The sequence below is a fragment of the Cercospora kikuchii genome (assembly GCF_019650295.1).
Source record: "Cercospora kikuchii DNA, contig_00003, whole genome shotgun sequence".
NCBI lineage: Eukaryota > Fungi > Ascomycota > Dothideomycetes > Mycosphaerellales > Mycosphaerellaceae > Cercospora > Cercospora kikuchii.
In genome coordinates, this window is record NW_025408584.1 from 3,329,553 (window position 1) to 3,352,678 (window position 23,126).

The window sequence follows — 23,126 nt, forward strand, 5'->3', positions numbered from 1 at the left end:
TGGTTGTTTTTAGCGTGTTTTAATAACGATTGTATGAATAATGATTTCTTCTACTTCTTTTCTCCAGTGCCAGCCGCGTTCCAGAGCCAACAAGAGTCCGGAAGGGTCGCAAGCAGCCTTTCGCGGATTGTCAAAGATATGAGAAATTTGGTCATTTTTCCGGAAATCGTACTGTTTACTGAGCCATCAGGTATCCAACTAGGTCGCGACAGGACTCCCTCGGATTTACAGAGACAGCGAGCATTGGGGCCTTTCTCTGATATCTGTGCTGTTCACAGTGCCAATGGGCATTCAGACAGGCCGTAATGAGGCTTCCACAGGTTTCCAGAGACATAGGAGATCTGGTCGCTTCTCCGGAAATGGAGGTAGTCACAGTACCACCAGGTGTCCATCTAGGCCGGGGCGAGCTTTTCGCGGATCTGCAGAGATACAGGAGATCAAGCTGTTTCTCTGGTATTCTTGCTGTTCACAGCGCCAACGAATGTTCAGTCTGATCGAGGCGAGCTTTCTGCGGATTTCCAGAGATCCAAGAGATCCGGTTGTTTCTCCAAATGTATGCTGTGGACGGAGCCAGCTGGTACACAGACGAACGAGATCAAGCCTTCTCCGGATTTCTAGAGAAGCAGGAGATCTGGCTGTCTCTCCAGATGTCTGCTGTGCATAGGGCCAACTGGTGTACAGACGGACGAGATTGAGACTTTTTGGATTCGCAGAGATGGTCGAGATCTGACGGTTTCTCCAAATATTTGCTGTTAGCCGCGCCAACTGGTATACAGTCGAGCAAGATTGTGCCTTTTGTGGACCCGCAGAGAGAGCCGAGATTTCGCGCTTTCTCTAGATATTTGTCATTAGCCGCGCCAGCTGGTATACAGACGGAAAGGTTTGAGCTTCTCGCAGATTCGCAGAGATACTGGAGGTCTGGTGGTGCTCCAAATGCGCGCCGTCTACAGAGCCAACTGAAGTACAGACGGACGAGAATGAGCCATTTGCTGATCTGTAGAGTTACAGGAGAACGGGGTCTTCCTCCATGATTTGTGCTATTACGTGGCCAACCAGTATACAGACGGACGAGAACGAGTCTCTCCCAAACATCTGGAGACCTGGAGAATTCTGCTGGCTTTCGCCGTGATTCCCCACCTACAGAGCCATCCTGCCTGGAGAAAGACCGCATATGCGTCCTTGTGGACTTTCAGAGACAAGCATATACGATCCTTGCCTTTCTCTGGATTGTGTTGCTCAGCGGTGCCGCTCAGGATTCCTATAAGCCGCAGTTGGTTTACATTGGATTGTAGGAGATACGTAGACCCGTTGCTGTCTTTCTCTTCTTCGACTGGTTCTGCAGAGTCGCCCAATCTCAAGCCAGGTCGCACTCATGCCTCGATGAGTTCTCGGAAGCATGGAGACGGCTTGCTGGCTTTCTCTGTCGTTGATGATACTGCAGAGCCGTCCAAGCTCGAACAAGAACACAATCGTGCTCTCTTGGATATTCAGAGTCAGGATCGTAAGATATTGGACTTTCTCTGGCTGCTGCTACCTAACAAAGCTACTCAATATGCAAAAACGGCGCAATGCATATTGCGAGAGTTGCCAGAGGTAAGATCCCGGGTTCTTGGCTTTCTCCGACTGCATCTATCCATTCAAGCCATTCAGAATGCAGATTGATCGAGATGAGCCCCTTGAGAATCATTAGAGAGATCTGGATTTCATGCTTTCTCTGACTTTCAGAGACAATCGATGGCATTGAGTGTCCGAATGGGTTGCGATGGGTGCTCGAGAGACTATCGGAGACCAGCTCGTGGATGCACTCTTTCTCTGTTCGCATCCATTAGTCAAGGCCACTCGGCATCCAGGCGGGTCGCTACAACGCTCTGAAGAAGCAACAGAGACGTGAAGTCATATTGGCTTTTTGCTGTGACTGGTCAAACTCTACTCAGCGATCTATTTCTATTGACACATGTCCGTGCATCTAGTTCTTAGCTGAGCCTGTCCGCATGGCTGGAAAGAAGATGCCCGGGTGTGCAATGGTCATCAGCACGGCCGCTAATGCGACCATGGCACCATCCAGGATCAAGAACTCCTTCTCATTGCGCATAAGAGGGTTGCCCCAGCCTCCGCTCATCTCGGGCAGACTGCAAGCTGATCAGTAATGGCATTAATCATTCGTGTATCAAAGCATACCGATAAATACTTCTCACGAAGATCGCAAGGAATGCAACGGAAAAGCATGCAAGGTAATAGTATAGGCCTTTTCTGGATGTGGCATCTGGCTGCCCTTTCTCGAGCTCGTCACTTCGTAGAGTCTTGGACCTGAACAAAGCGAATGCAAAGTCTGCTGCTAGAACCAGACAGACGAACATGGTCGCGACTTGGAAGGCGATACCGGCAATCATGACGCTATTTCCAGTGTTGATAATGTCTCCAGAGCCTGAAGCGGCGATGCCTCCCCCAGCAGCTTGCAAAAGAATGCTGAAGATGTCGCAGGTTATGAAGATCCAAGTGTATAGACGGGGTTTCAGTCGAGACTTTTCTGGCCCAAGAACAAGAACGATGTGCTTCAGCGTCAGGTAAATGCCGGCTGCCAGGAAGGAAGGTGAGAGAATGAGGCAGCAAATCTGCATTCTGAAGCCATCCATGTCCCATGGATTGGAGTTCATCATTATTCTTCCTCCATATCCAACAGTCTCCCCAAAGCAACCAATTGCAACGACGATCGAAAATGCAACGATCTTATATCGAATACCCAGTACGACTTGTGCAATCGTACAAATTCCGAAGACAGCGAGGAGGAAGCCGTTGCCGGCGATGTCCGGTCGATATCCGTACGTCGTTGCTTCCACGGGACATGTTGCCGACACTTCTGTACAGAATCGACGGGACATGTCGACAAAATTTCGAAGAGAAAATGGTCAACAGAGAGAAAGTTTGGACCCACGTGGCAGAAGAGAGTGTGAAAGAGGAAACAATCGACCATACCTTCTCACAAGTATCCGCCAGGTAGACAGGCACAGCTTAGCGATAGTGCTGTCGCCGCATGCCATGCATTTCTTCCCTTCCGCATACGCAACGGAGGGCGTAGCAGCTGCACTACGAGACCTCTCGTACCTCGTACGCTAACCCAAAATGGCTTTTGCTGGACCACAGGAAGAACGGCTCAGCCAATCATCGTGTCGCCAGTCTGACGTCGCTTCTGCACTTCGTGGCCGCTTGCGAGACGCCGTAATAAATCCTCCTCGTACGCCGTATAGCCAGGCTGTGTAGGCCTCGACTTTCGCAATGCCACAGCGACGGATATGCCGAGCCGACGACACCACGCAAAAACGACGACTGGCTGCTACGCCTGCAAAGCCAGACGCGTAAAGGTACGAGGAGACGAAAACAAGGACTTCTTGATGGTTCAGAGCTGGCAGACGCAACTAACGCAAAATAGTGTGACGAAGGCCGGCCAGCATGCAAGAGCTGTACACGAAGACACACTACATGTCAATATCCGTTTGATCATGGACCAGGCTCCCCCCAACATCCCCGGCCTCCACATGGACAAGATGTGGCGATCGCCGGTGGAACGCCCCACGTGTTCGATTCACTAGATCTGCTTCTCATGCACCGGTACTGCACGAACACTTCGAGTCGCTTACTTCCCAGCCCAGAGGCGACGTATGTATGGCAAATGGTGGTACCTCTCAAAGCCGAAACGCATCCAATCTTGCAGCGCGCTATTCTCGCGCTTGCGGCTATCGATCTTGCTGCAAGCCATGCAAAGGCTCCCGGTGATGCCACCTTATCCGCCAGATACCGTGCTCGGGGGCTTCATCACCAACAGGTCGCATTGCCAATGTTTCAAGAAATGCTCACACGTCAGGATCCCGCTCAGAATAATGTCATATTCATGTTCTCAGTCATGTTAATCATGCTTGCTTTCGGAGCATTACAATCAACTTGCGAGCCGCCCACTGTGGAAGACATCCTCGAAGTCTTTGCGTTGTTCCGAGGACCTAGAGCCCTGTGGAACATCCGGGATACTGCGGAGACTGAGCTTGGCGAGGCTATAATGTCTGGAGACAAGCTCGAAGTTGCATCCTCGGACCTGATTACCCCCGGAGCTGAGGAGATCTTTGCAAAGTTGGATGAAGCAGAAATGGACGAAGTTTGTACGGAAGCAGCCCAGCTGCTGAGAATAACTTGGGCCACAGTGAAGCTTGTTCCGAATGATCTGCGGGCTATGGCGTATTTCCCAGCCATGGCAGACGATGCGTTTTTCACAAAAGTTGCGGAGCATGATGCTAATGCCTTGTTGGTCTTGCGACATTTCGCTGTCGTTCTCAAGGCTCATGAAGAGCGATGGTGGGTTGGCAGATGGCATGAGATCCTTGTCGCTGCGGTTGATGCTGCGTGGCCGAAGGACGTCTAGTGACCTAGAATTCGTACACTCGAGCATACACTCTGAGCTTTGCGTCCTTCGACAGAGCTTCCAATCTCTTTCACATGACCGACGCTGCATTTCAGGCAACAAAGCACAAGGGGACACGCGCGACTCTCGAAACTTGGTAGAACGCATACATCAAAGAGTGCCACAAACATGTTCAACATGCTGATCGGACGAAAATAGAGTTCTGGAAGAGTTTCATGACTTTCATTTGCGCATTTAGGATACTTTTTAGCATCCTCTTGCGAGACAAGCGTTCAAGCGCTCTACCTGGACTTCCCACCAAAGCCGCGGCCACCATCTCGACCACGGCCTGAGGCAACACGAAGCACATATGCACCACGCTCGAACGTGTTGGCAACGATGAAGCCAGATGGGAATTGAAACTAGAGAGAATAAAAACATCAGCTTCTGGCATAAGGATTTTCAGGAGGGTGAATACTCACGTTACCCCAGCTTCCGACAAAGTCCAGTGAGCCGCCGGCCGCATCGTCCTCGGGATGCATATCAAAGAACGCGAGGGTGCTGACACGGCTTCCGTCTGGGTGGCGAGCGATGGACCGGACGTCCTTAACCCAGACACCAGCGCCGTAGTTCGACTGGAACATAACGCCATCTTCGATGTAAAGGTTATGGTCGACGGCACGGTGGTCGGTGGATTTGAAGGTACCGGTCTGATTGCAAGCGGAAGTCAGCCATTTGGTCTCTCACTGTTCGGACTGCTTCCATTTCAGTGCTCAAAACTCACCCATTTGGGATTGCGGAGATCAGTCAGGTCGATAATATGCGTGATGGGAACTCCATCAGCAACGACGCCTTGCACTTCATCAAGCTCATCGTTGAGCAGAACGAACTGGTGCCAGTTGCGCTCCGTCCACCAGCCCTGGTGGCAGTATGTGGCACCGGGGTATTCGAGACGGCCGAGCATCTCAGAATTGGCTTTATCTGTGCTGTCCCACACAGTGATGGAGTCTTCGTTGTAGGCGACGCAAATGGTTTTCCCGCGGTAGCGTCTGTCTGGACCATTGTATGTCACACATTGGGCATCGTGTGTGTATCCATCGGAGCTGGCGCATCCTGGTTTGAAGGGGTTCCTTGGATCATCCAAGTTAATGTATTCGAGACCGGCAGCGCAGGTCTGGTTGCGGGGCTGAGCGCCCACGGCAATGGCGTACTCGTTGTCCCAGTCGATGACAACGTTGTGTGCTAAGAAAGTTGAAGGTCAGCTCAAAAATTCCCAAAACTGTTTACGGAGACCTAATCCAGGATTGAGCACATACCACGGCCGATTGGCAAGTCATCGAATACACTTTCCACATCACTCCTGCTGAAGGTGACTGGATTCGCGGGATCGATCGCAGCGACCTTGTTCATGTCGAAGATCTGAATATTGTGGCCCACGGCTTCGGACCCAATGATGGCGAGGTTGTTGAGCACTCGGATTTCTCTCCACGACGAACCAAGAAGGTCGTTGGCTGGCAGACGTCCGAGGTAGGTCATCTTGCCCCGGCGATCGATCTCAACGAAGGCGGTTCCAGTGTGTTGGCCGATAAGGGCAATTTGACGTCCGCGTGGTCCTACCCAGCCCCAGACTGATGAGCCTCTTCGGTTTGGGAAACGAGGATCGGCTTCGCCACCGCCCAGGTCATTGTGGTTGATGAAATCGTACAGATCCATCTGTGTGGCGAGCAGTGGTCAGCTCGAGGAATTGATATACAACGATCAGAGCAGTCTCACATTATCACAGCGGAATGTCTGCATGGGGTTGCCTGGCTCTGCAACGGCCTGTCCGTCACGGCATCGCAGACGGTCACGCTTTACGCGGCGATCGAGTTGGTCCCAGTTCTTCCATGATGGCCACTGGCTGGAGTTGAGGGCACCTGCGGCTTCAAGAGCGTCCCATTGTGCCTTGGCAGTATTAGCACGATTCAGGAATTGGGTTCACTGCACAATTCATACATTCTTCATATCCAGGATCATCTGGTGCACCTCACCAGACTCATACTGCTCACGCTTGAAGTGGGCAGCGCTAGCCAGAGCCGGCAAAGCCAGCACAGCTGAAGTGAACTTCACCATCTTGGCACTGCGAGGTGAAGGATACGGAAAGGATAGTACTGAGCAGAAATGAGCAAATTCTTTCCAGCACACACAAGCGGATTATATATTGCGTAGCCACACGCTCGCTTTCCTGATCTCCGCTCATAACTTCTTGTCCATCCAAGTAGCTCATTGCCATCCACCGTCAAGACGCACACGAGGTCGACCTTCCTAAAATGGATGGTATGCCGAGAACATAGATGTCTTGGCCTACCTTGCCCAAGATCCATGGCACATAAATTCTGAAGATAGCGGACGCTGATCTCATTCATTTTTGGACTTGAGCCATGGAAAATAACGTGGCAGCGGAGAACAGTCGTGCGGAGACCTTCCAGATACGGTGGTTGGAGGGCATGGCATGCCAACTACTTTATCTCTTGGGATGAGGAGGCAACTCTTGAAATTGCAAGCATGGGAGCTGGGCGCAGCGGCTTAAGAACTGAGTACGAGGTGCAGTGTAACGTTGTTATGCGCGGCGAGCAACGAGAGCCATTGTTGTCCTTCGGACTGGCCGACGGCATCCTGCTACACGCGTTGGTCACAGATCAGGCAGCAAAGACTCTACATGAACGTAGTGTGGGGTTGCCAACGTGCTTGACCATGGCGGTGCACTTGAGGTTCGCAGATTTTGGACGGACTTCGCAATTTATCATCGATATGCCGAGCGCAAAGTTCGATGCACGATTGTCCTCATGGGTCGGTCCTTTAGCCTTGATTTGCATGATTAGTCCAAATTGATCTTTCAAGTCATGGAGTCAGGAGATCGCAGAGCATATCACTGCGAAGTCAACTGCCAGGGTCCGCATTCAAGCTCGAGGAACGATGCCACACTTTCACGATCGTGGGTGCACACAATACAACTTGATTGATGTGCGCCAAGGAGTCTTGCTGAACGGGACGGGTCGTCGTTTCCTATTAATACAGTCGCTCGGGTCAAAGAACATCGTACAACTCAATTGTCAACCTAGAATCTTTCCCAAAAGCCCACCAAGTGGCGCGGAAGACTTTTTGGAGCCTTTGTACCCATTATATGCCTTCGTGTAGCCGGGATACTTGGCGAGAGCAGCTCTGATACCATTCCGGTTGAGCGCATCTAGCTGAGTACAGTCAAGAGTGTCGACGAGGGGTTTCGTGGCTGGACCGAGCAGATCCAAGGCTGGGCTGATGTTGTCAAACAACCCCTCCAGCGCGTCCGGAAGCATCTGTATCACGAGTTGAAAGAGGAAGCACGGAGCATTGTTGCCTTGGAGCAGATTTGCAGAATTGATGACTCCTCCCGTGAGATTCCCGAGGTCGACTCCAGAGTACGTGTTGACTTTACCAGTGTTGCCACCCACGCTCGCCAGGCTTGGATACTTGAGAGTCATGTATGTGGCATCCTGCTGAACGTATACTGACGAGTATGCATCAATGGGATGACGCTTGTACCAGTTGTCGGGAATTCGTTCATGGCCAGGTGTATATTTGAAATTCCCGTCTTCGCCTGTGATGGAGTAGAAGGACTTGAGGATCGCGCCGTTCAACTTGCCTCTGGGATGCTCAGCTGATTTATTGCCCATCATGCGGTAGACGAAAGCCCAGGCAGCAGGTTGTGCTGTGAAACCAGCAAAGGCTCCGTAGAAGAAGTATGGATTCGTCGCGATGCCCTCTTGGAAGCGGTCCCATCGATAGTCTGTAAGGAGTTCCAGGTCATAGTCATCCTTCGCTTTGCCACGATCGTAGAGCTCTTGGAATTGCTTCATTTGTAGCAGGTGTGAGTTTCCGCTACATGACGGGATTAGCTGACAACCTACAACAACGATGGGTTCGATCATACTATGTGTACAAGTCTCCACGAGTGGGGCTTCCGTCGCCTTCATACTTGTTATGCGATCCAGTGAGACCTTGTGGCTGGCCTAGCAATCCAGGGAGGAGCTGTACTCTCGAGTCCGGCCCACCAATAGACCATTTGGTTAGACTCCCATCGAAAATCGCTGCATATATGGCCAGCAACGTCGAGAGATCGACTGACATTCCGAAGCCTGCCTGGACTCAGTTCCGAACGAGGAGGTGCAAACAATGCTCTTACCTTTGCCCGTCGCTTCGATGAATTGAGGTATCGTCGCAATTCCATTGTGCGGCAGGTAGTTGTGGTTGCTTAGAGCATTCAGAGCTGCCCATGAGGTCAGTAGAGATCATTCGCAATGTCTGGACTCGATTTCACCTGGACATGGGCCTCTCTGATCACCTTTACCAGGCGGCACGAACTTGTGTTTGCCCGTCGTCTCGACATGCTGCAATTCGGCATCGAAAGGTGGCACAATGATGGGCAATTGGCGTTTCGATAGTGAGGACTCTCGTGGGATTATTCCTTGAAGATCTGCTGGAAATGCTGAGCCAAGCTCGAACAGCGAGAGAAGTATGTACAAAGCCAGCATTTCGGTTCACGCGCCTTGGAATGTGGTCCGCAAGGCTAGCACAGTTTGGCAGTGCTTACCTTTTGGTCGAAGGGCTATGGCTTGAACTAGTAGCAGCGCCAGTGACGACACTGGTGGTCAACCTCTGTCCCTGACCCGAGCATGATAGTCGCCTGGTAGTTTGTCATGCAGGCCACATGGCCGTTGGGATGAGAGTCATCTCGTGGCAAAGGCAAAAGTTGCGATAGGACCCGACGGGGCACAGTAGGCCGACAACCTGCCCCATGCGAATCACATGTGGTGTTGAGTATCGCGTCCATTATTGTGGTTGGTCGGATGGAGTCGCAGGCAGATTCTTCTGTGAGAACGCACAAAATCAGTTAGCACCGCCATTAGCCCTGCCATTTGCACGACAGTAGATCACCACAATCTGGGTAAACTCCCACCAATGCCGTCCACGCGGGAAAACTGTCAGGGGTCTGTGGTTGTTCAGTAGCGTGGTTGATTTCCGACCTTCTTCGATGCCATGCAGCATACCGAAGTATGCTATCATCGGCATGCCGAGATCGTCAATGTGAAGGTCGTATCTGGTCTGTCCTAGGAATTATACTTCAACGGGGCGGTCGTACCGCTCGAGTTCGGAAAGCCTCCCTTGGCAAAAGGTCATTATCGACATGCTTCATGAGTCGTGCACCTCGCTACATCAGCAAGCATAGCTCAAAGCCGCTGATCGTTGTCCACATTCCAGCCATTCAATGTCATTATAACGCAATACCAAGCTATTTCCTAGTCAGTTAAGCGACAGAAGGCAGACCTGTGGCGTTGTCAAGAAGTCCAAGCATACCAGTTGAGCATGTTCCGTCGAGCCCATCGGGCTCATCGCAGCCAAAGTCGTACTTGTGCACTGCACGCATTTGAAATATCGTCCTATCTTGACAAAACTGCTAACTAGACCCGGTTGAACCGGGAGTCAACGAACTGTCGATCGGACCGCTCTGGCAATAAAGAACTTGTCGCCATATACTCCACCTGTTCACGTTGTCCGGTTGAGCACGGTTAGATGCCTGCCGCTTCGAACCTTTCTACTGCATGTCAAACTCCTCACTACCGACCTCGTATGTGATTCGTATTTCACAACCGCATATTTGACACCTAGGAGCATTGCCTACAACAATGTCGATCTCGAATCCAGCGCCAGTCAAAGCGAATGCGTCGCCGGGAGAGGTTGCGCAAAGCTCGACCGGCTTCGTGGAGCATGATCAAGTCATTACGCTTTATGCGGTGACTGGAGTGTTCTTGACGTTGGCAGGTGAGGATACGCGTCGTTTGAAAGCACATGGTCGACTCAGCTAATCCTCTGTCGTCTAGTAATCGCTGTAGCATGTCGTGCCGCCGTGCTGGTGTTGAAGCGCAGCAGAGGTGGATGGGATGACTGGACGACCTTCTTCTGTCTTGCCCCGACAGCAGCTCTTGCGGCGGTGACGAGCGTGCAAGCAAATTCGATTTACAAGGGACCGAAACCAGATCAAACGCCGTTCGCATGGCTCCAGCGGATTCTGATTGTAGGGCACTGCTCAATGTTTGTTCCTGATGTCGCAACTGACACAATCGTCTAGGAAACTTGGGTCATCCAGATCCTGACGATCACATCGCTGTATGTCTTCAAGTTGTCGATTTGTATCAGATATCTCCGGATCGCAAACGATCTCTACGACTGGTTCTGGCGCTTGACGATGGCTATGATTGCCCTACTTTCAGCACACTACATTAGCTCCTTTGTGACATGGGGAGTGCAATGCGTACCGGCACAGAGATACTGGGATCCTTCAGTGCCGGGCACCTGTATCAAGCAATCCGCATGGATCTTATGTGAGTTGTCTCCAGACTATACCTGACGCATATCTAATTCTGGCGGGGTGTAGCGGTGAATGGTGTCAATCTTGCAACAGATGTCATGGTCCTGGTTCTTCCGATATATCCCGTCGCAAAACTCAGGCTACCACCCAAGCAGAGGCTTGCCATTCTCGCAATCTTCACAGTGGGTGGCTTGTCCACGATAGCAGGTTGTCTCCGATTTTATCATCTCTACCGTTTCGACAGGATGATTGGTAGTCTTGGAGCGAACACACTAGACATTGAAATTTGGTAAGAGGAGTGGTCCTGCTGGTTCAACAATGCAGTTAACCTTATGGATTGCAGGTGCTTCATCGAAATCACCCTTGGCATGTTCTGTGCCTGCATGCCTGGTTAGTCGCACCAAGACTGCATATTTTGCGACCCTGCTAATGTGATCTCCATAGCGTTCCGAACTCTGTATACGTTTTGCCGCTACGGCAGACAGAAGCCGTGGTCACCTGAGAAGACCACATCGACGCAAGGCAAAACCAGCGAGTCGTCTGCGCGAAATCGCTTCAATTTCTTGAGCGCTAAGAAGTACTTGCGTTCCATCCAGGCCTCGGGTTTCGATGTCGAACCTGATATCGAAAGGGTGTACCAGCAAAATCTTGACGGCATTGAAACTACCCGAGGCCGGGAAGCGTCGGTAGGTGCGAGCTTGACAGCTACTGAGACGGGGAGCACCGGAAACAAGAAGCGACGGTATGAGAGCGACTGATTAGCCTTCAGCGTGGATCGGTGCGATGGCAATTGTGGCCAGCCGTTCGTTACAGGCATCCGCATCTTGCGTTCCCGCAAGCCTAGGAGCGCAGATGACCCATAGTGAGGTGTGGAGCGAGAGCCCAAGGGTAGTCTCAATCTCCTGTCCCGAGTAGAGGCGTTTGTCATCCTTCCAGTCGTATTTAGGCATCAAATACCCAACGTGCGGGGCAGTCACTTAGTCCAAATATCCCATTTCATCGTCAATGACGCCTTTGAGACCTTTCGGCTGCCGCATATATCCTGCATTGGGTGGAGGCCATGATCGCACTCTGAGCCGTAATTGCTCGGCATCTGCCAAAGCCTGGGCCAGGCTTCCCAGCTTCCCGTAAACCACATACTCTTGCTGTGCCAGAGCTTCTGCCAGCTCCACCTGATGGTTGTCTAAGAGTGCTTCGTTAGGCACAACAACAAGTGGGACTTGGATGCGAAGTGCGTCGAGGATTGTGCCAGAGCCTGACAAGTCAATATCAGCATAGCCGCTCCTGAAATTACTCGGAAGAACCGCAGCGTACCAGCGTGACTGATGACAACCCCCTCTTGACCTTCGTCAATGCCCTTCGCCTGTTTCATATACTTGGCCAGTCCTGCCTTATCAATGGCGAAGCCCTTGATGTTCAGTACGCTACCGCTTTCACTATTCTTCGCAGTGGTGATGAGAGAGTCGAACAGCTTCTGGCCATCCTCTCCGTACTGCACGAGCAGGTCTGTGTAGCCTTGGTTCTCGAGTGCTTCCAGGAAGTCGTGCTGAAGTACGCCTTCCACCAATCCACTGAAGGAAGCTGTAGCACCGATCGTGACGAAGCAGGTCTTTGAAGACATTGCACAAGAATACTGTGCCGTGTCTACATGCTGTCACGGAGGAAGGAAGAGCTGTGGGTGAGGTGCAGGTACGCGAGGGTCAATGCGGCGAACGCGGAGGTCTTGGTCTTGGCACGCGGAAGTGAAGCCAAGTGAGAGCATCTGGCACTCATCTACCTTCCAGTCCCATACCATGGCGACACCATTGAAAAGAGTCTGCCGGCAGGCGACTCAAACTACTTCGAGATGGATGGGCCCATCAATATCGCGTGCGAGCGTCCCGCGCACTGCACAATGGCACCAATGCCGTCCTCTACACCAGGCCACCCGCTCCATGGCCCAGCAGGAGCTGGCCGAGAACGACTTGGACATCTACCTTGAAGCGCTCGACGAGAATCTCCCTGTAGAATCTGAATTATCCTCCGCAGCCCACGCTGAACTCGACCAACATCGCGAACTTCGAGAAATGATGCGCCTCGCAGCCTGGGAAATGCCCTTCCTCGCCCAACACGCCAAACCCTTTGTCCGAGCCGAACGAACCGCAGATAAGACACCTCTGCGTTGGCGCTACACCACCTACTTCTCGGAATCGCATCCAGCGTCGCGAAAAGTGGTTGTAGAATTCAAAGTGAAGCATTTGGGACTTGGACCAAAAGAGACAGAGAAACTGAAGAAATTGGCTGGAAGCCGGTACAATCCGGAGACAAAGCAGTTCAAGATGAGCTGTGAGAGTTTTGAGACGATCGCGCAGAACAAGCGATACCTAGCGGATACAGTGGACAAGTTGATCGTGGAGGCGAAGGATCTGGAGACGGATTCGTTTGAGGATGTACCGTTGGACACGAGACATCATAAGTTCAAGAAAAGAATGCAGTTTCCAGAGGAATGGAGGATGACGGAGAGGAGGAGACATCAATTGGACAAAGAGAGGAGGAAAGCATTGCTGGCAGAGGGCAGGAAAGTGGAAGAAGGGCAAATTGTGTCTGGTGCAGCTGCTATTGAGGCTGACAGGCAGATCAAGTTGAAACAGGCGGAAGAGGCCGTGATGGCGGAGGCGAAGAAGCCATTACCTGCAGGCAAAATGGGAAAGAAGCAAATGGGTCAGAGGGGCCGATAGTGAGGAGATGCATATCAATGGGACGGTGTGTAAGAATGTGTACAGCTACGACAGAGGCTCTGAACTATGTTTTGCGCTCGCACCATTTCAATCCTGGACAAAGGTATGCCGCAAGGCCACCCTCTACACAGCATGATCCGCATGGAACTTCACGGTGACATCCATCGCCATCTTCACTTCCTGCGCATCAAAACTCAAGTCCTCCGCTTGCACCTGCTCACCAGCCTGCGGTCCCGCCCTTCTCGCAGCCGGGGCACTCTGCATGCTCATCGAAGCCATAGCCCCTGGGGTGGAGCCAAATAATCCCCCACCTCTCGCTGCCGCGGCACCAGAAGACGAACTTGCCCATCCAGAGCTCATGACATTTCTCGCATCACCTTCTTGCAATTCGACAGGCCTCACATTCGTGCAACCAAGCACATCGCAGTAGTCCTTTGCCTTCTGAACTGCGTCCTGAGTAGCTTCCTTTCTCAATTGCGATTTGAACGATTTCAGCGTCGCCTCTGTCAGGATCCAATTTATGTTCTGCACTTCGACGTGAGCGAGACTAGATAACTTCGTGCCGAATGAGCCCAGAGCAACGAAATCTCGAAATCGGATATCGAAGTTCACGCTTGCGTTATAGATGCGGGAAAGTTCTTTATCGGGATTCTTGTGATTGTAGGGAACGTATGATGTCGAGCTCAGCGAGGTTTTGGACCAGTGTGCCAAGGGAGCTGCAACTTTGGCTTCCGGGCTCTCGTCTTTGGGGCAGAGAGGTCTGAGTAGCGCTTCGATGTGTCGAGCGGTCGTGAGGACTTCTTCTGACACCACGGCCTTCTTGTTCCCGGAGCTCGACACGGACACGTTGATCAGAGCTCGTTCAGCCGGGTGTGGAATTTCTGCTTTTCCAGTTACGAGGAGCTGGAATACATTAGGGTTGGTCGCTTGGGGAGACATGTTGGCTTGCACTGTGGCTTGCAATGGGAGCCAAAAGAAGGGTGGAGGTTCTGGTCGGGTTGCAGCGCGAGCGTATGCGGCGGCCTGCTCCCGTTGGTAGAATGCGATCTGTCTTTGTCGAATCTCTGATTGTTCCATTTGCGAGGATGCATATCACTTGCCTTATATAGCTGTGCTAGGCAGCTGCGCCCTCCTCACTGCCTGCTGCGGCCTTGGCGTTGCCTAATTCTGGACACGAGAGACTCGTGCGCCCTCAAAGCCAGTTTCAAGCATGTTGAACAACGATTTGGAAAACTATGTAGACCGTTGTTGTACATGTACCAGCAGTCCATGTTGTGCTGCTGCTTACGTCACACTCGATCACATGCAAACTGACCAGCATCAAACCCGATACCCCTGTCGAGTTTGGAACCAGAGGGGAACACGACGATAGTGTATGTGTACTGCGAGGCCAAGTATGCAATACATGAGCTATCTTGAGTGTATTTCTCGCTTGTTGGCCACGTTTCGCAGCTGGCTCGTTGCCCTCTGGCTAAGGAGAACACGGCACAGGGCCGCGGAATCTCTCAGAGGGTTGCGTTGCCGCACCAATAACTCCGCCCTTATGATAAGATGTCAATCAGCATGCTCTTCCTACTGGAGAGCATCTAGCACGAAGCGCCCGATGGAACTCCTTTGCACTTTGTGCTCTTCTCTCCACCAGTGATCGCAACACCCTCCCAAGTCCAGTTCGAGCACGAGGCGCAAAGGAGATACACCTCTGTTCCCTTCTCCGCAACAGTGCCCTTGACATTCTTGATAGTCACATCGGTGATCGGAACTCCTGAGGTTGGGGTTCCAGTTGGCGAGCCGTTCTCGTAGTCCTGCTCGATGACAATACCATACTTGGCGATGTTCTTGAGCGTGATGTCAGAGTATGTGATGTTCTTGACAGATCCAGTGGCATCGTAGACGGTCTTGATGCGGACACCGTTGTCGGAGTCGGAGATAGTTGAGTTACTGATCACGACGTTCGTAACATCGTTGTCGGAGCGGCCGCCGACTGAGCCGATGGAGAGACCATGGCCGCCAGAGCAAGTGCCACCGGTGAAAGTTATGTCGGATCCGGAGTTGATGGCGAGGCAGTCATCTTGGTTCTTCACGTTGGCATTCGTGAAGTGCACGCCGGTGCTTGACCCAACATCGAAGGCGTCTAGTTTTTCACAATTAGGTCAGTTGACCCTCTCAGCTTTGTCACATGAATGGCTTACCTGTGTTGTGTCCGAGATCACCAGCGGCAGAGTTGTCAAGCGTGATATCCTTCAAGTTGATATTTTGGCACTGGTTGACAGAGAAGCATTGAACTGGGTAGTTCTTGATGTTCAAGCCCGAGATCGTAGAGTCGATCATCTTGTGAGCAGCGAAGAACTTTGGCTTTTTCTTGCCTCCGTTGCTGCCCTTGCCATCCCACCACTTGGCGCCGTTGCCATCAATGACATGACCAGAAGCACCAATGACCTGGATTCCAGTACCAGAGACGCTGATCAAGGGACCTGCCCATTCTTTGTAGCCAAAGGTAGTGGTGCCTTCGAAGGTGACCTATACTTCTTTAGCGCTTCATCAATCTGCTACATCTTGGTAACACCAACCGTAGTTCCTTTGTTGAGGCCTTCCAAGTCAAGGGTTTCACCAGCTGGGACGGCGATGTCCTTGAGAATGATGTTGCTGCGATGAGACATTAGCTACCGCAACAGCCCGAATCATCTATCTCATGTGTTTCTTACGAGCAAGACGTCTTCGAAGCCTTTGCAGCTGCTGCATCTGTAAAGGTGCAACCGGTGCTTGCGTAGCTGCTTGTGTTGCTGATACTCGTTGGTTTGAGTGCTGGCAGGGCAGCGGCAAGGCCGAGTCCAAGGAGCAGCGAGGCGATCGTCTTCTGGCAAACCATTTTCGATCTCTGAAAAACCACCAGGGTCTGTGATAAGGAGCGTAGGGGAAGTTTGGATGTGGAAAGAAGCTTCGGAAGGAGTGAGTGAATGGAGTTGGACCAGCCTTGCGGATTGGATGCGCGTGTAAACAAGAGACAGAGGCGAGTGCTTGACAGAGCTTGACGGACTTGGCCCTATATAATGTATATAGATTCTGCAGCAAGCGACCTGTTCTGGGGCAGGAGGTCGCTTCGGCCAGGCGTGGCCGATTTTTCCGGCTCGATATGAGCGGTGGAATACATATTGCTGTGGAGCAGAGGCGTCGTAGTGAAGCATCCTTCGGTCGAGAACCTCAAAGGTGGAAACCCAAGAATGCGCCCTTCTATGTGAAACGAGTCGATGGGCGTGGCAAGCGAACTACGGACCATTAGCCGAATCGGGGGTACAGGGATGTGGGTCAGGACGCAACTGACCAACGTCAACAGCATTTTTGGAAGACAATACAGTACCAATTCAGATGTGAGGATGACTTGCCCAAAGGTGTCTCGCATGCGATCTTCCATAGATTGGATCTTCGAGGAGGGAGCAGCGTGAGCAAAATTTTCTGCTTGGAATCCAAGCGTGCACGTTCGTCGCGCATGGCCGCACTGAACGAGCTTCATTGTTCACCATTAATATATCGCAAGTTCGACGATATGTCAGTGATGACAGTCTGGCCGTTCGATTGGTCTTCGAACGATCACGAGTTCTGTTTCATTCGCAAAGGGGCGGTCACATTGAGGCCGCTGTCATACAGCGCTGCCGATTTCCCGTTCCCCGCAGGATTCCTGGAAGATTATTCTTGCGTCTCAAGCACTCAATTTGTGCCGATCGAAGACTTGTTATCATTTGGGCAGGTGCTCTACGAGCGGGCGCCCCCAAAGTCCTCACTTGCCACTGAAAAAGCTGGTGATTTTTGCATTTGCATTTTTGTCCGGTGTTTTCGCGATCGTATTGTTCGAGGTGGCGCTTCTGGGTTTCCTGCTGCTAGCACCTTTACCGGCAGCGCCCTTTGCTGGGGACGGGGTAGCATGTTCGACCTTGATTGCTTTCTTGACAGGGCTTTCGACTGCCGCAAGTAGAGACGCGTCGTCCACCTCAGAGACCTCGCGCTTGATGCCCCTTTCCACCTGCTCATCCGCAGCTTTGATCATATCCTTATCATCGAGCTCAGCTGTGTCTGCTTTAATTTTCTGAGACAGGTCTCGTTCGCTCTCCTCCTTGGGCTTCGGAAGAGGAGCGTTGTCCTCCGTGTTTTCCACTTTGGACGTTGTAACTCTGTCTTCATCCTCGTGCTTATTCTTATCTGCTTCCTTCAGAGAACGCACCGCTTCAGCTTTGACCGCCATATCCTTCGCAGTCGCCTTTTGATTGCCAAAAAAGTTTGCAATGTTCTTCTTGTTCTCGGCGCTGTTGACGGGGATAATGAATTGAGGACTATTGTTACCAACCTTACCGACGGCCTGATCAACAGGGTAGCATTCCAGCTCGCCCTCATATGGCTTCAGCATGCTCTGCAGTTCTTTGTTCCAGCCGATTAAATTCGGGTCAAGCCAGGTCTTCAGCTCGTCACTGCCAGGCTCGAAGATGACCGGCATACGATCGTGCAGGAATCTGAGTTGTTTGTTTGAATCCGTGGTGATGATGGTATACGTGTACAGCTTCTCGTTGCTGCCTTCGTACTGGACCATGTCCCACAGACCAGCAAAACACATCAGACGACCATCTTTGCGCTTCATGAAATGGGGTATCTTTTCCTTGCCATTGTTCTTTTTCAACCACTCATAGAAGCCTTCGGCAACCACGATACAGCGCTTTCGCTGCTTCATGGTATTCCACATGCCTCGATTCTCGATCAGACTGTCGTCTCTACAATTGATGGTCTTCATCTGGCTGCCATAGTCGGGCTGTCGCTTGGTCCAGAAGGGCACGAGCCCCCATTTCGCGGCCTGGAGCTTGTACTTGGGTGCTTTGGCTGCAGTCTGCGACGAACTTGTCTTGTTTGGAGAGGCTTCGCTGCCATCTTGGCCATTCTCGGCGTCGTCGTCGTTACCGGCGCCGTTGTTTCGGGGTGCAGTGTCGGCTCGGTAGATGAGTCCGTGGTAGCCGGGAGCGAAGTTGTAACTCTGCCTGAGACGCCCGTCATCGTCGGGTGGAGCATCGTCGACAGGCATGTTTTGCTCAGCGAAATGCCGCCGCACCCGCGACGGATGCCACGACATGGCGTAGCGGCCGCACATGGCGATGATTCTGCGATTTTGGCTGTCGCTGCATGTGAAATCTACGAAGTGGCAAGGCTGCAGCAGGAAGACGCGCAGTTGAACGCGTTGTCGTCATCAATGGCTGCAGCTCCGCGCAAGTCCCTGGAAATTTGATCGACTTCTCGTCTGATCCATTGCCTCACCACTTCCATCGCCATCATGTCTGGACGACCTCTGCTGCGACTGTCGTTGCGGCAGACAGCTCGACAAATATCTGGTCAAGCACGGAATATACACCTCGTCTCTACGCGAACGCAGCTCCGGCCACAGCAGGCTCTCCGACGCACTCCATTGCAACATGGCCAGCAGAGACGGCACGCCTCTTTCATGGAGAATGCCAGAAACCTCACACAGCAGAATCCCATGTCGGTGGCACTCGCAGTGGTGATTATCCTTGCCGGAGCTGGCAGCGTCGTGTATGCAAACTATGTCTATCAGTCCTACATTCTGGCAGCTTTCCACAAGTATCCAGAACCGGTGGCGAAGAAGTTGCGCAGGGCGTTGTACTACACCAATACGGACTTGCAACCGAAAGAGGCGCTCAAATACTATAAGCAAGCTCTGCACGAAGCGGAAGAGATTCAGATGGACCCGTTCTCGGACGAAATAATTGGCGTCAAGATCCAGGTCGCGAAGCTGCTCGAGGACATACAACAGTGGTCGAAAGCCATCGAAGTGCTGGAACGCACACGATCGAACAATTTGGAGTGGCTGGAGCAATTCGGACGACTCGAGCACAACAAGCAGAAGAGGACGAGCGTTCTGGCGAAGACGGTGGGCATATCTGTGAAGCTGGGTGAGCTGTACGGCCACCCAGCCATCTTCGACCGAGATGCAGCCCAGGAGAGATTGGTATGGGCAGTGGAGACGGTCTTGAAAGAACAGCAAAGACGCGTGAGCAACAAGGTCAAGGATGAAGAAGAAGGCGAATGGATGGGCAACGACCAAATTGGCGCGGCACTAGAGGCCCTCGCTCACAGCTACGAGGCCAAAAGCCAGCACTATCTTGCAACACCGCTCTTTCTTCAAGCTCTGAGCTTATATCCCACAAAGGACTGCCATACAGTGGTCCTCATGAACAATCTGGCTTCCTCCTTGGCGCAGCAATCCCCAGGTGCAGCACGAGCCGCACAGGCATATGCGACCTCGCAAAGTATCTCTGAGCGAGCAACAGGACCAGCCGCCTCGCGTGAGAATATGATCGACAATGCCAAACGGTGGGCACAAAAGGCTCTGGACGTGGCAGCTGGAATCGCAGCGCCTGAGAGAGATGAAGAATGTGATATTGGCTGTGCTGTGGCGACCCACAACCTAGGAGAATTTGCCGAGATGAGCAATGACATTGATCTTGCGAGAAAGAAGTACAAGGAGGCCATCAGCCTGGCTCGGGCCATTGGCTTCGAGGAGGGAGTCGAACAGAGCAGCGCAAGGCTGCGAGAGCTTTCGAAGGCTGGATGAGAGGGTTTGGGCCTCCCACAAAGCAGACCATCTGGTTGCGACTACCTCCTACCACTCGCACATCAAGTTGATGTGGTCGCATACATGTTACTGGCACGTCAGCGACAAGGACATTCCATGTTCGGGAGAAGTATTGCATCGCTCCCATCCTCTCGACCACATCTCTCCTCTGTTGCTTCGACATCCTTACCACTACATGCCCCGGGACCGAGTCCGCGATGTCATGCATGGTGGGCTTCCAACCAAGAAAATCCCATGCGAGCAGCGGAAATTTCTGCCGACATACGACCGCTACGCGCCAATGCAGAGATGTCCTGCTCGAGCACTGCAGGAGATGCTGAAATTTCACGGTTCCTGTGCAAGTGAGCATTTGGTAGAACGAATGACAGTTTGAGAAAACGAATGGTGGTGTGGATGGGGGAAGCAGGCATGCAGAATGTGGGGAATTTCGCTGGAAGTAATTCCTACTGGAGCTTTACGACCTGCTAAGGCACGCGCCGTGTGCCGACGCTGCAGTGGACAGAGTCAATACCGTGAAGGATTCAGGCAATTCCCGTATGGAGTGGAAGGATGTGACGATGTGTGCGCTGATCGCTTACAAGGACTGTGCCGCATAGCAGGTACGAATTGCTCAAATCATTGACGGCAACTTGCGTTGTGATCACATATTATTGCTGTTCAACTTCCCCTTGAGGAAACCCGGGCTCGCACTTCTGTCGAACAACCTTGGCTCGGATCCTGACCGCTGATGTCTCAGTCTGTGAACCTAGGGCCCGCACTGCCTCTTGACGGCAGGACAATACCGCAGCACCATTAATGAATCCTGAATGCGATCGCATGGGTATCAACCACACCATCACGATGACCAGACTGCTCAACCGCACGATCGCACTGCTCACCACTCTCATCACGACGATGACAATATTGCGGCTCGGGTCCTGGGTTGCTCGTCGATCTGAGCTTCCGCACAGATTCAGTTTGCAAGGGAGCTCTTTTCTCCCCTCAACCTGCCGTCGGCCGGACGATTCAGGCAGAGAGGGTACATACCGGTTGGTTGACGCCCAGAATTCGGACGGCATCGTCCGCCAGGAACAACCGGGAAGTTTCTTGAAGCTCGCTTCGACCTGTAGATTCCAACACGAGTGTCGTATTTACTTGCAGTCCGAGGATCCTCATTGTGTATGTATGATGAATTTCGGACTTGAGCGATAACGAGTGCACATGTGACAGCAGTGTCATGCGAGTGTGCATTCAATTCGTTCGCCTAGCGCAGGTCGCTGGCAGGACTGTGTGTTGTTCTAGCGCTTCTTGCTGCATCTCCTTCGCGTGATGACGATTCGCGTTGACTGGGATCATCGTTTAGCATCGTTTTTGCAAGCTTTTTGTCGATCAACGACATTGGACCCGACAGGCGTTTGGCCGTCGGCGAGAAAGTCTGTTCCTCGCACTTTCCATGTTGGGGAGCATCACATGTGCGGCAAGAGCTGTTTCGAGTCAGGTCACGAAGGTGGAAACTTTCGTAACACGGCTGCACAGATAAGGAATGGAATTGATGATGTTGGTGCTCTGAGACATCACTGTTTGCACTGAGCACTTTTTGGCAGCTCGTGCAGGGTTCCTCTTCGTCAATCTGCTGCTAGAGGGTGCTAGCAGAAACGAAGTGGCTCTTGAACACGTGGTAATGAGCCAGGGTGTGGAGGAGGCACTATCGTACACCGGACGGACTCACTAACATGACTGCATTGTAGGCTTGTAGCAAGTACATTGGTCTGTGTTGTAGTCAGATCGTGGACGGCAATCATCAGTCGCAATGTCTTATCCCTCCTCCATATTTCTGGTGAAATGAGCCTTGTGAGTTGCCTGTGAATGAGTCTCTACGAGCAGCCCTCTCTGCCCGAGTGACGCTGCCGATGGTGCTTCATGTGGCCCTAGTATACGAACGGCTCGCTTCAGATCTGGAGAGACCCTAGCAAATACTGGTGAGACATCCAGGACAACAATAGTTCCATCGCTTCTACGATTCTGCCAATCCGAAGAAGCTGAACGCACACGGTCGATGGGAGTGATGAACAGGAGACGTGCAGTCCTGACAGCAGTCAAACGAGGCGATCCGTGATTGCTAGAGAAGGACTGGCGTTGGGCGGCGAGGCCTGGCACCATCGCGGCAGTGGTCTAAGTGTGGAATTCTACCATGCTTCTAGCTTCGCCGATCATGCACACGGGGCAGCGCAGTTCGTGTCATTTTCACGGCGGCGTGTATCGAGGGCTCGCGCATCAGGACAGCGCGGACAGAGCATTGGCCCAGGTGAGATGGAGGCTTGGAGGAGGCCGGTGTGTGCCGCAGCGCGGCTGCAATTAGCTCGTCTGCCGGTATCCTTGCCTGTTGACATCCGGAGGCCACGCGCGCACGCCTGGCTGCGATCGGCTAGCTGCAAGGTGTATGCTGCCGGCCAGTGCAGCTCCGCCGGCAGCTGCACGAAGGCAATACCACCGCCGCTCTCATTGGGCCGCGGGCAGCTGTCGAGAGCTGTCAGTCTGGCCCCGTTGCACGCGCCGGCGAGGGAAGGTTGGCTCGAGCGACGCGGATCTCATCCAGCGCGGGAATGGGGAGGGCGGCGGGCGGCGGGCGGGCGGACGAGCAGCAGCGGCGGCGGCGGCGGCAGCAGCATCTCATCATCGCCCAGCAAGCAGTAGCCCCGTGCTGCACTGCGCTGCGCTGCACCGCCGACCCATGGCCGTTTCGCCTTGGGCCGATGCGCCGACTCGACCTACACCTCGCCATCCTTGCACGCGAGCTTCTCTACTTGCAATAAGAGATCCAGTCTGCTGGTACTCGGACGTTGCATGACCTGCAAAATGTAGTCGCTCGTGCTGCCCGCCCGGCTGACTGCGCGCGACCACTCCCTCTCCACTCACCATCAACATTTCTCTCCCTGTGAGTTTCGCCGGTGGACAGGAACTCTGCGTGTTTCGCCTGCTGCGTACGTTGAAACGGCCGGGCGGTGGTGACCTGATGCTGACCTGGACAACAGA

At 52.7% G+C, this 23,126-nt stretch overlaps 11 protein-coding genes across 12 annotated transcripts; 4 read left to right on the plus strand and 7 right to left on the minus strand.

Annotated features, from left to right (window-relative positions):
* Positions 1 to 1,966: 1,966 nt before the first annotated feature.
* Positions 1,967 to 2,879, minus strand: CKM354_000568600 (uncharacterized protein; the record flags this gene model as incomplete). Its single annotated transcript, XM_044800965.1, has 2 exons — positions 1,967 to 2,129; positions 2,179 to 2,879. 2 exons carry the CDS (start codon positions 2,877 to 2,879, stop codon positions 1,967 to 1,969), a joined length of 864 nt encoding a protein of 287 aa, XP_044656900.1.
* A 411-nt stretch (positions 2,880 to 3,290) lies between these two features.
* Positions 3,291 to 4,408, plus strand: CKM354_000568700 (uncharacterized protein; the record flags this gene model as incomplete). Of its 2 annotated transcripts, XM_044800966.1 has the most annotated exons (2): positions 3,291 to 3,359; positions 3,428 to 4,408. In XM_044800966.1, 2 exons carry the CDS (start codon positions 3,291 to 3,293, stop codon positions 4,406 to 4,408), a joined length of 1,050 nt encoding a protein of 349 aa, XP_044656901.1. The 2 variants fall into 2 exon arrangements, with proteins under 2 accessions (XP_044656901.1, XP_044656902.1); XM_044800967.1 differs by lacking the exon at positions 3,291 to 3,359 and having other exon boundaries at positions 3,833 to 4,408.
* A 281-nt stretch (positions 4,409 to 4,689) lies between these two features.
* CKM354_000568800 (uncharacterized protein) lies at positions 4,690 to 6,499 on the minus strand (the record flags this gene model as incomplete). The annotated part of the gene is made up of 6 exons (XM_044800968.1): positions 4,690 to 4,809; positions 4,870 to 5,097; positions 5,172 to 5,629; positions 5,704 to 6,100; positions 6,161 to 6,331; positions 6,383 to 6,499. The coding sequence occupies 6 exons, from the start codon at positions 6,497 to 6,499 to the stop codon at positions 4,690 to 4,692; spliced, it is 1,491 nt and encodes a 496-aa protein (XP_044656903.1).
* A 980-nt stretch (positions 6,500 to 7,479) lies between these two features.
* CKM354_000568900 (uncharacterized protein) lies at positions 7,480 to 8,937 on the minus strand (the record flags this gene model as incomplete). Its single annotated transcript, XM_044800969.1, has 4 exons — positions 7,480 to 8,284; positions 8,337 to 8,541; positions 8,589 to 8,672; positions 8,724 to 8,937. The coding sequence occupies 4 exons, from the start codon at positions 8,935 to 8,937 to the stop codon at positions 7,480 to 7,482; spliced, it is 1,308 nt and encodes a 435-aa protein (XP_044656904.1).
* A 1,152-nt stretch (positions 8,938 to 10,089) lies between these two features.
* On the plus strand, positions 10,090 to 11,530 carry CKM354_000569000 (uncharacterized protein; the record flags this gene model as incomplete). Its single annotated transcript, XM_044800970.1, has 6 exons — positions 10,090 to 10,225; positions 10,285 to 10,478; positions 10,533 to 10,785; positions 10,839 to 11,061; positions 11,116 to 11,162; positions 11,217 to 11,530. 6 exons carry the CDS (start codon positions 10,090 to 10,092, stop codon positions 11,528 to 11,530), a joined length of 1,167 nt encoding a protein of 388 aa, XP_044656905.1.
* Positions 11,531 to 11,749: 219 nt separating this feature from the next.
* On the minus strand, positions 11,750 to 12,393 carry CKM354_000569100 (N-acetylglucosaminyldiphosphodolichol N-acetylglucosaminyltransferase catalytic subunit ALG13; the record flags this gene model as incomplete). The annotated part of the gene is made up of 2 exons (XM_044800971.1): positions 11,750 to 12,027; positions 12,087 to 12,393. 2 exons carry the CDS (start codon positions 12,391 to 12,393, stop codon positions 11,750 to 11,752), a joined length of 585 nt encoding a protein of 194 aa, XP_044656906.1.
* A 172-nt stretch (positions 12,394 to 12,565) lies between these two features.
* CKM354_000569200 (mitochondrial 37S ribosomal protein RSM24) lies at positions 12,566 to 13,489 on the plus strand (the record flags this gene model as incomplete). The annotated part of the gene is made up of 1 exon (XM_044800972.1): positions 12,566 to 13,489. The coding sequence occupies one exon, from the start codon at positions 12,566 to 12,568 to the stop codon at positions 13,487 to 13,489; it is 924 nt and encodes a 307-aa protein (XP_044656907.1).
* Positions 13,490 to 13,612: 123 nt separating this feature from the next.
* On the minus strand, positions 13,613 to 14,566 carry CKM354_000569300 (uncharacterized protein; the record flags this gene model as incomplete). Its single annotated transcript, XM_044800973.1, has 1 exon — positions 13,613 to 14,566. One exon carries the CDS (start codon positions 14,564 to 14,566, stop codon positions 13,613 to 13,615), a length of 954 nt encoding a protein of 317 aa, XP_044656908.1.
* Positions 14,567 to 15,075: 509 nt separating this feature from the next.
* CKM354_000569400 (uncharacterized protein) lies at positions 15,076 to 16,355 on the minus strand (the record flags this gene model as incomplete). Its single annotated transcript, XM_044800974.1, has 4 exons — positions 15,076 to 15,620; positions 15,679 to 16,006; positions 16,057 to 16,132; positions 16,192 to 16,355. The coding sequence occupies 4 exons, from the start codon at positions 16,353 to 16,355 to the stop codon at positions 15,076 to 15,078; spliced, it is 1,113 nt and encodes a 370-aa protein (XP_044656909.1).
* Positions 16,356 to 17,261: 906 nt separating this feature from the next.
* On the minus strand, positions 17,262 to 18,614 carry CKM354_000569500 (uncharacterized protein; the record flags this gene model as incomplete). The annotated part of the gene is made up of 1 exon (XM_044800975.1): positions 17,262 to 18,614. The coding sequence occupies one exon, from the start codon at positions 18,612 to 18,614 to the stop codon at positions 17,262 to 17,264; it is 1,353 nt and encodes a 450-aa protein (XP_044656910.1).
* A 180-nt stretch (positions 18,615 to 18,794) lies between these two features.
* Positions 18,795 to 20,093, plus strand: CKM354_000569600 (uncharacterized protein; the record flags this gene model as incomplete). The annotated part of the gene is made up of 1 exon (XM_044800976.1): positions 18,795 to 20,093. The coding sequence occupies one exon, from the start codon at positions 18,795 to 18,797 to the stop codon at positions 20,091 to 20,093; it is 1,299 nt and encodes a 432-aa protein (XP_044656911.1).
* Between the last annotated feature and the right edge of the window lie 3,033 nt (positions 20,094 to 23,126).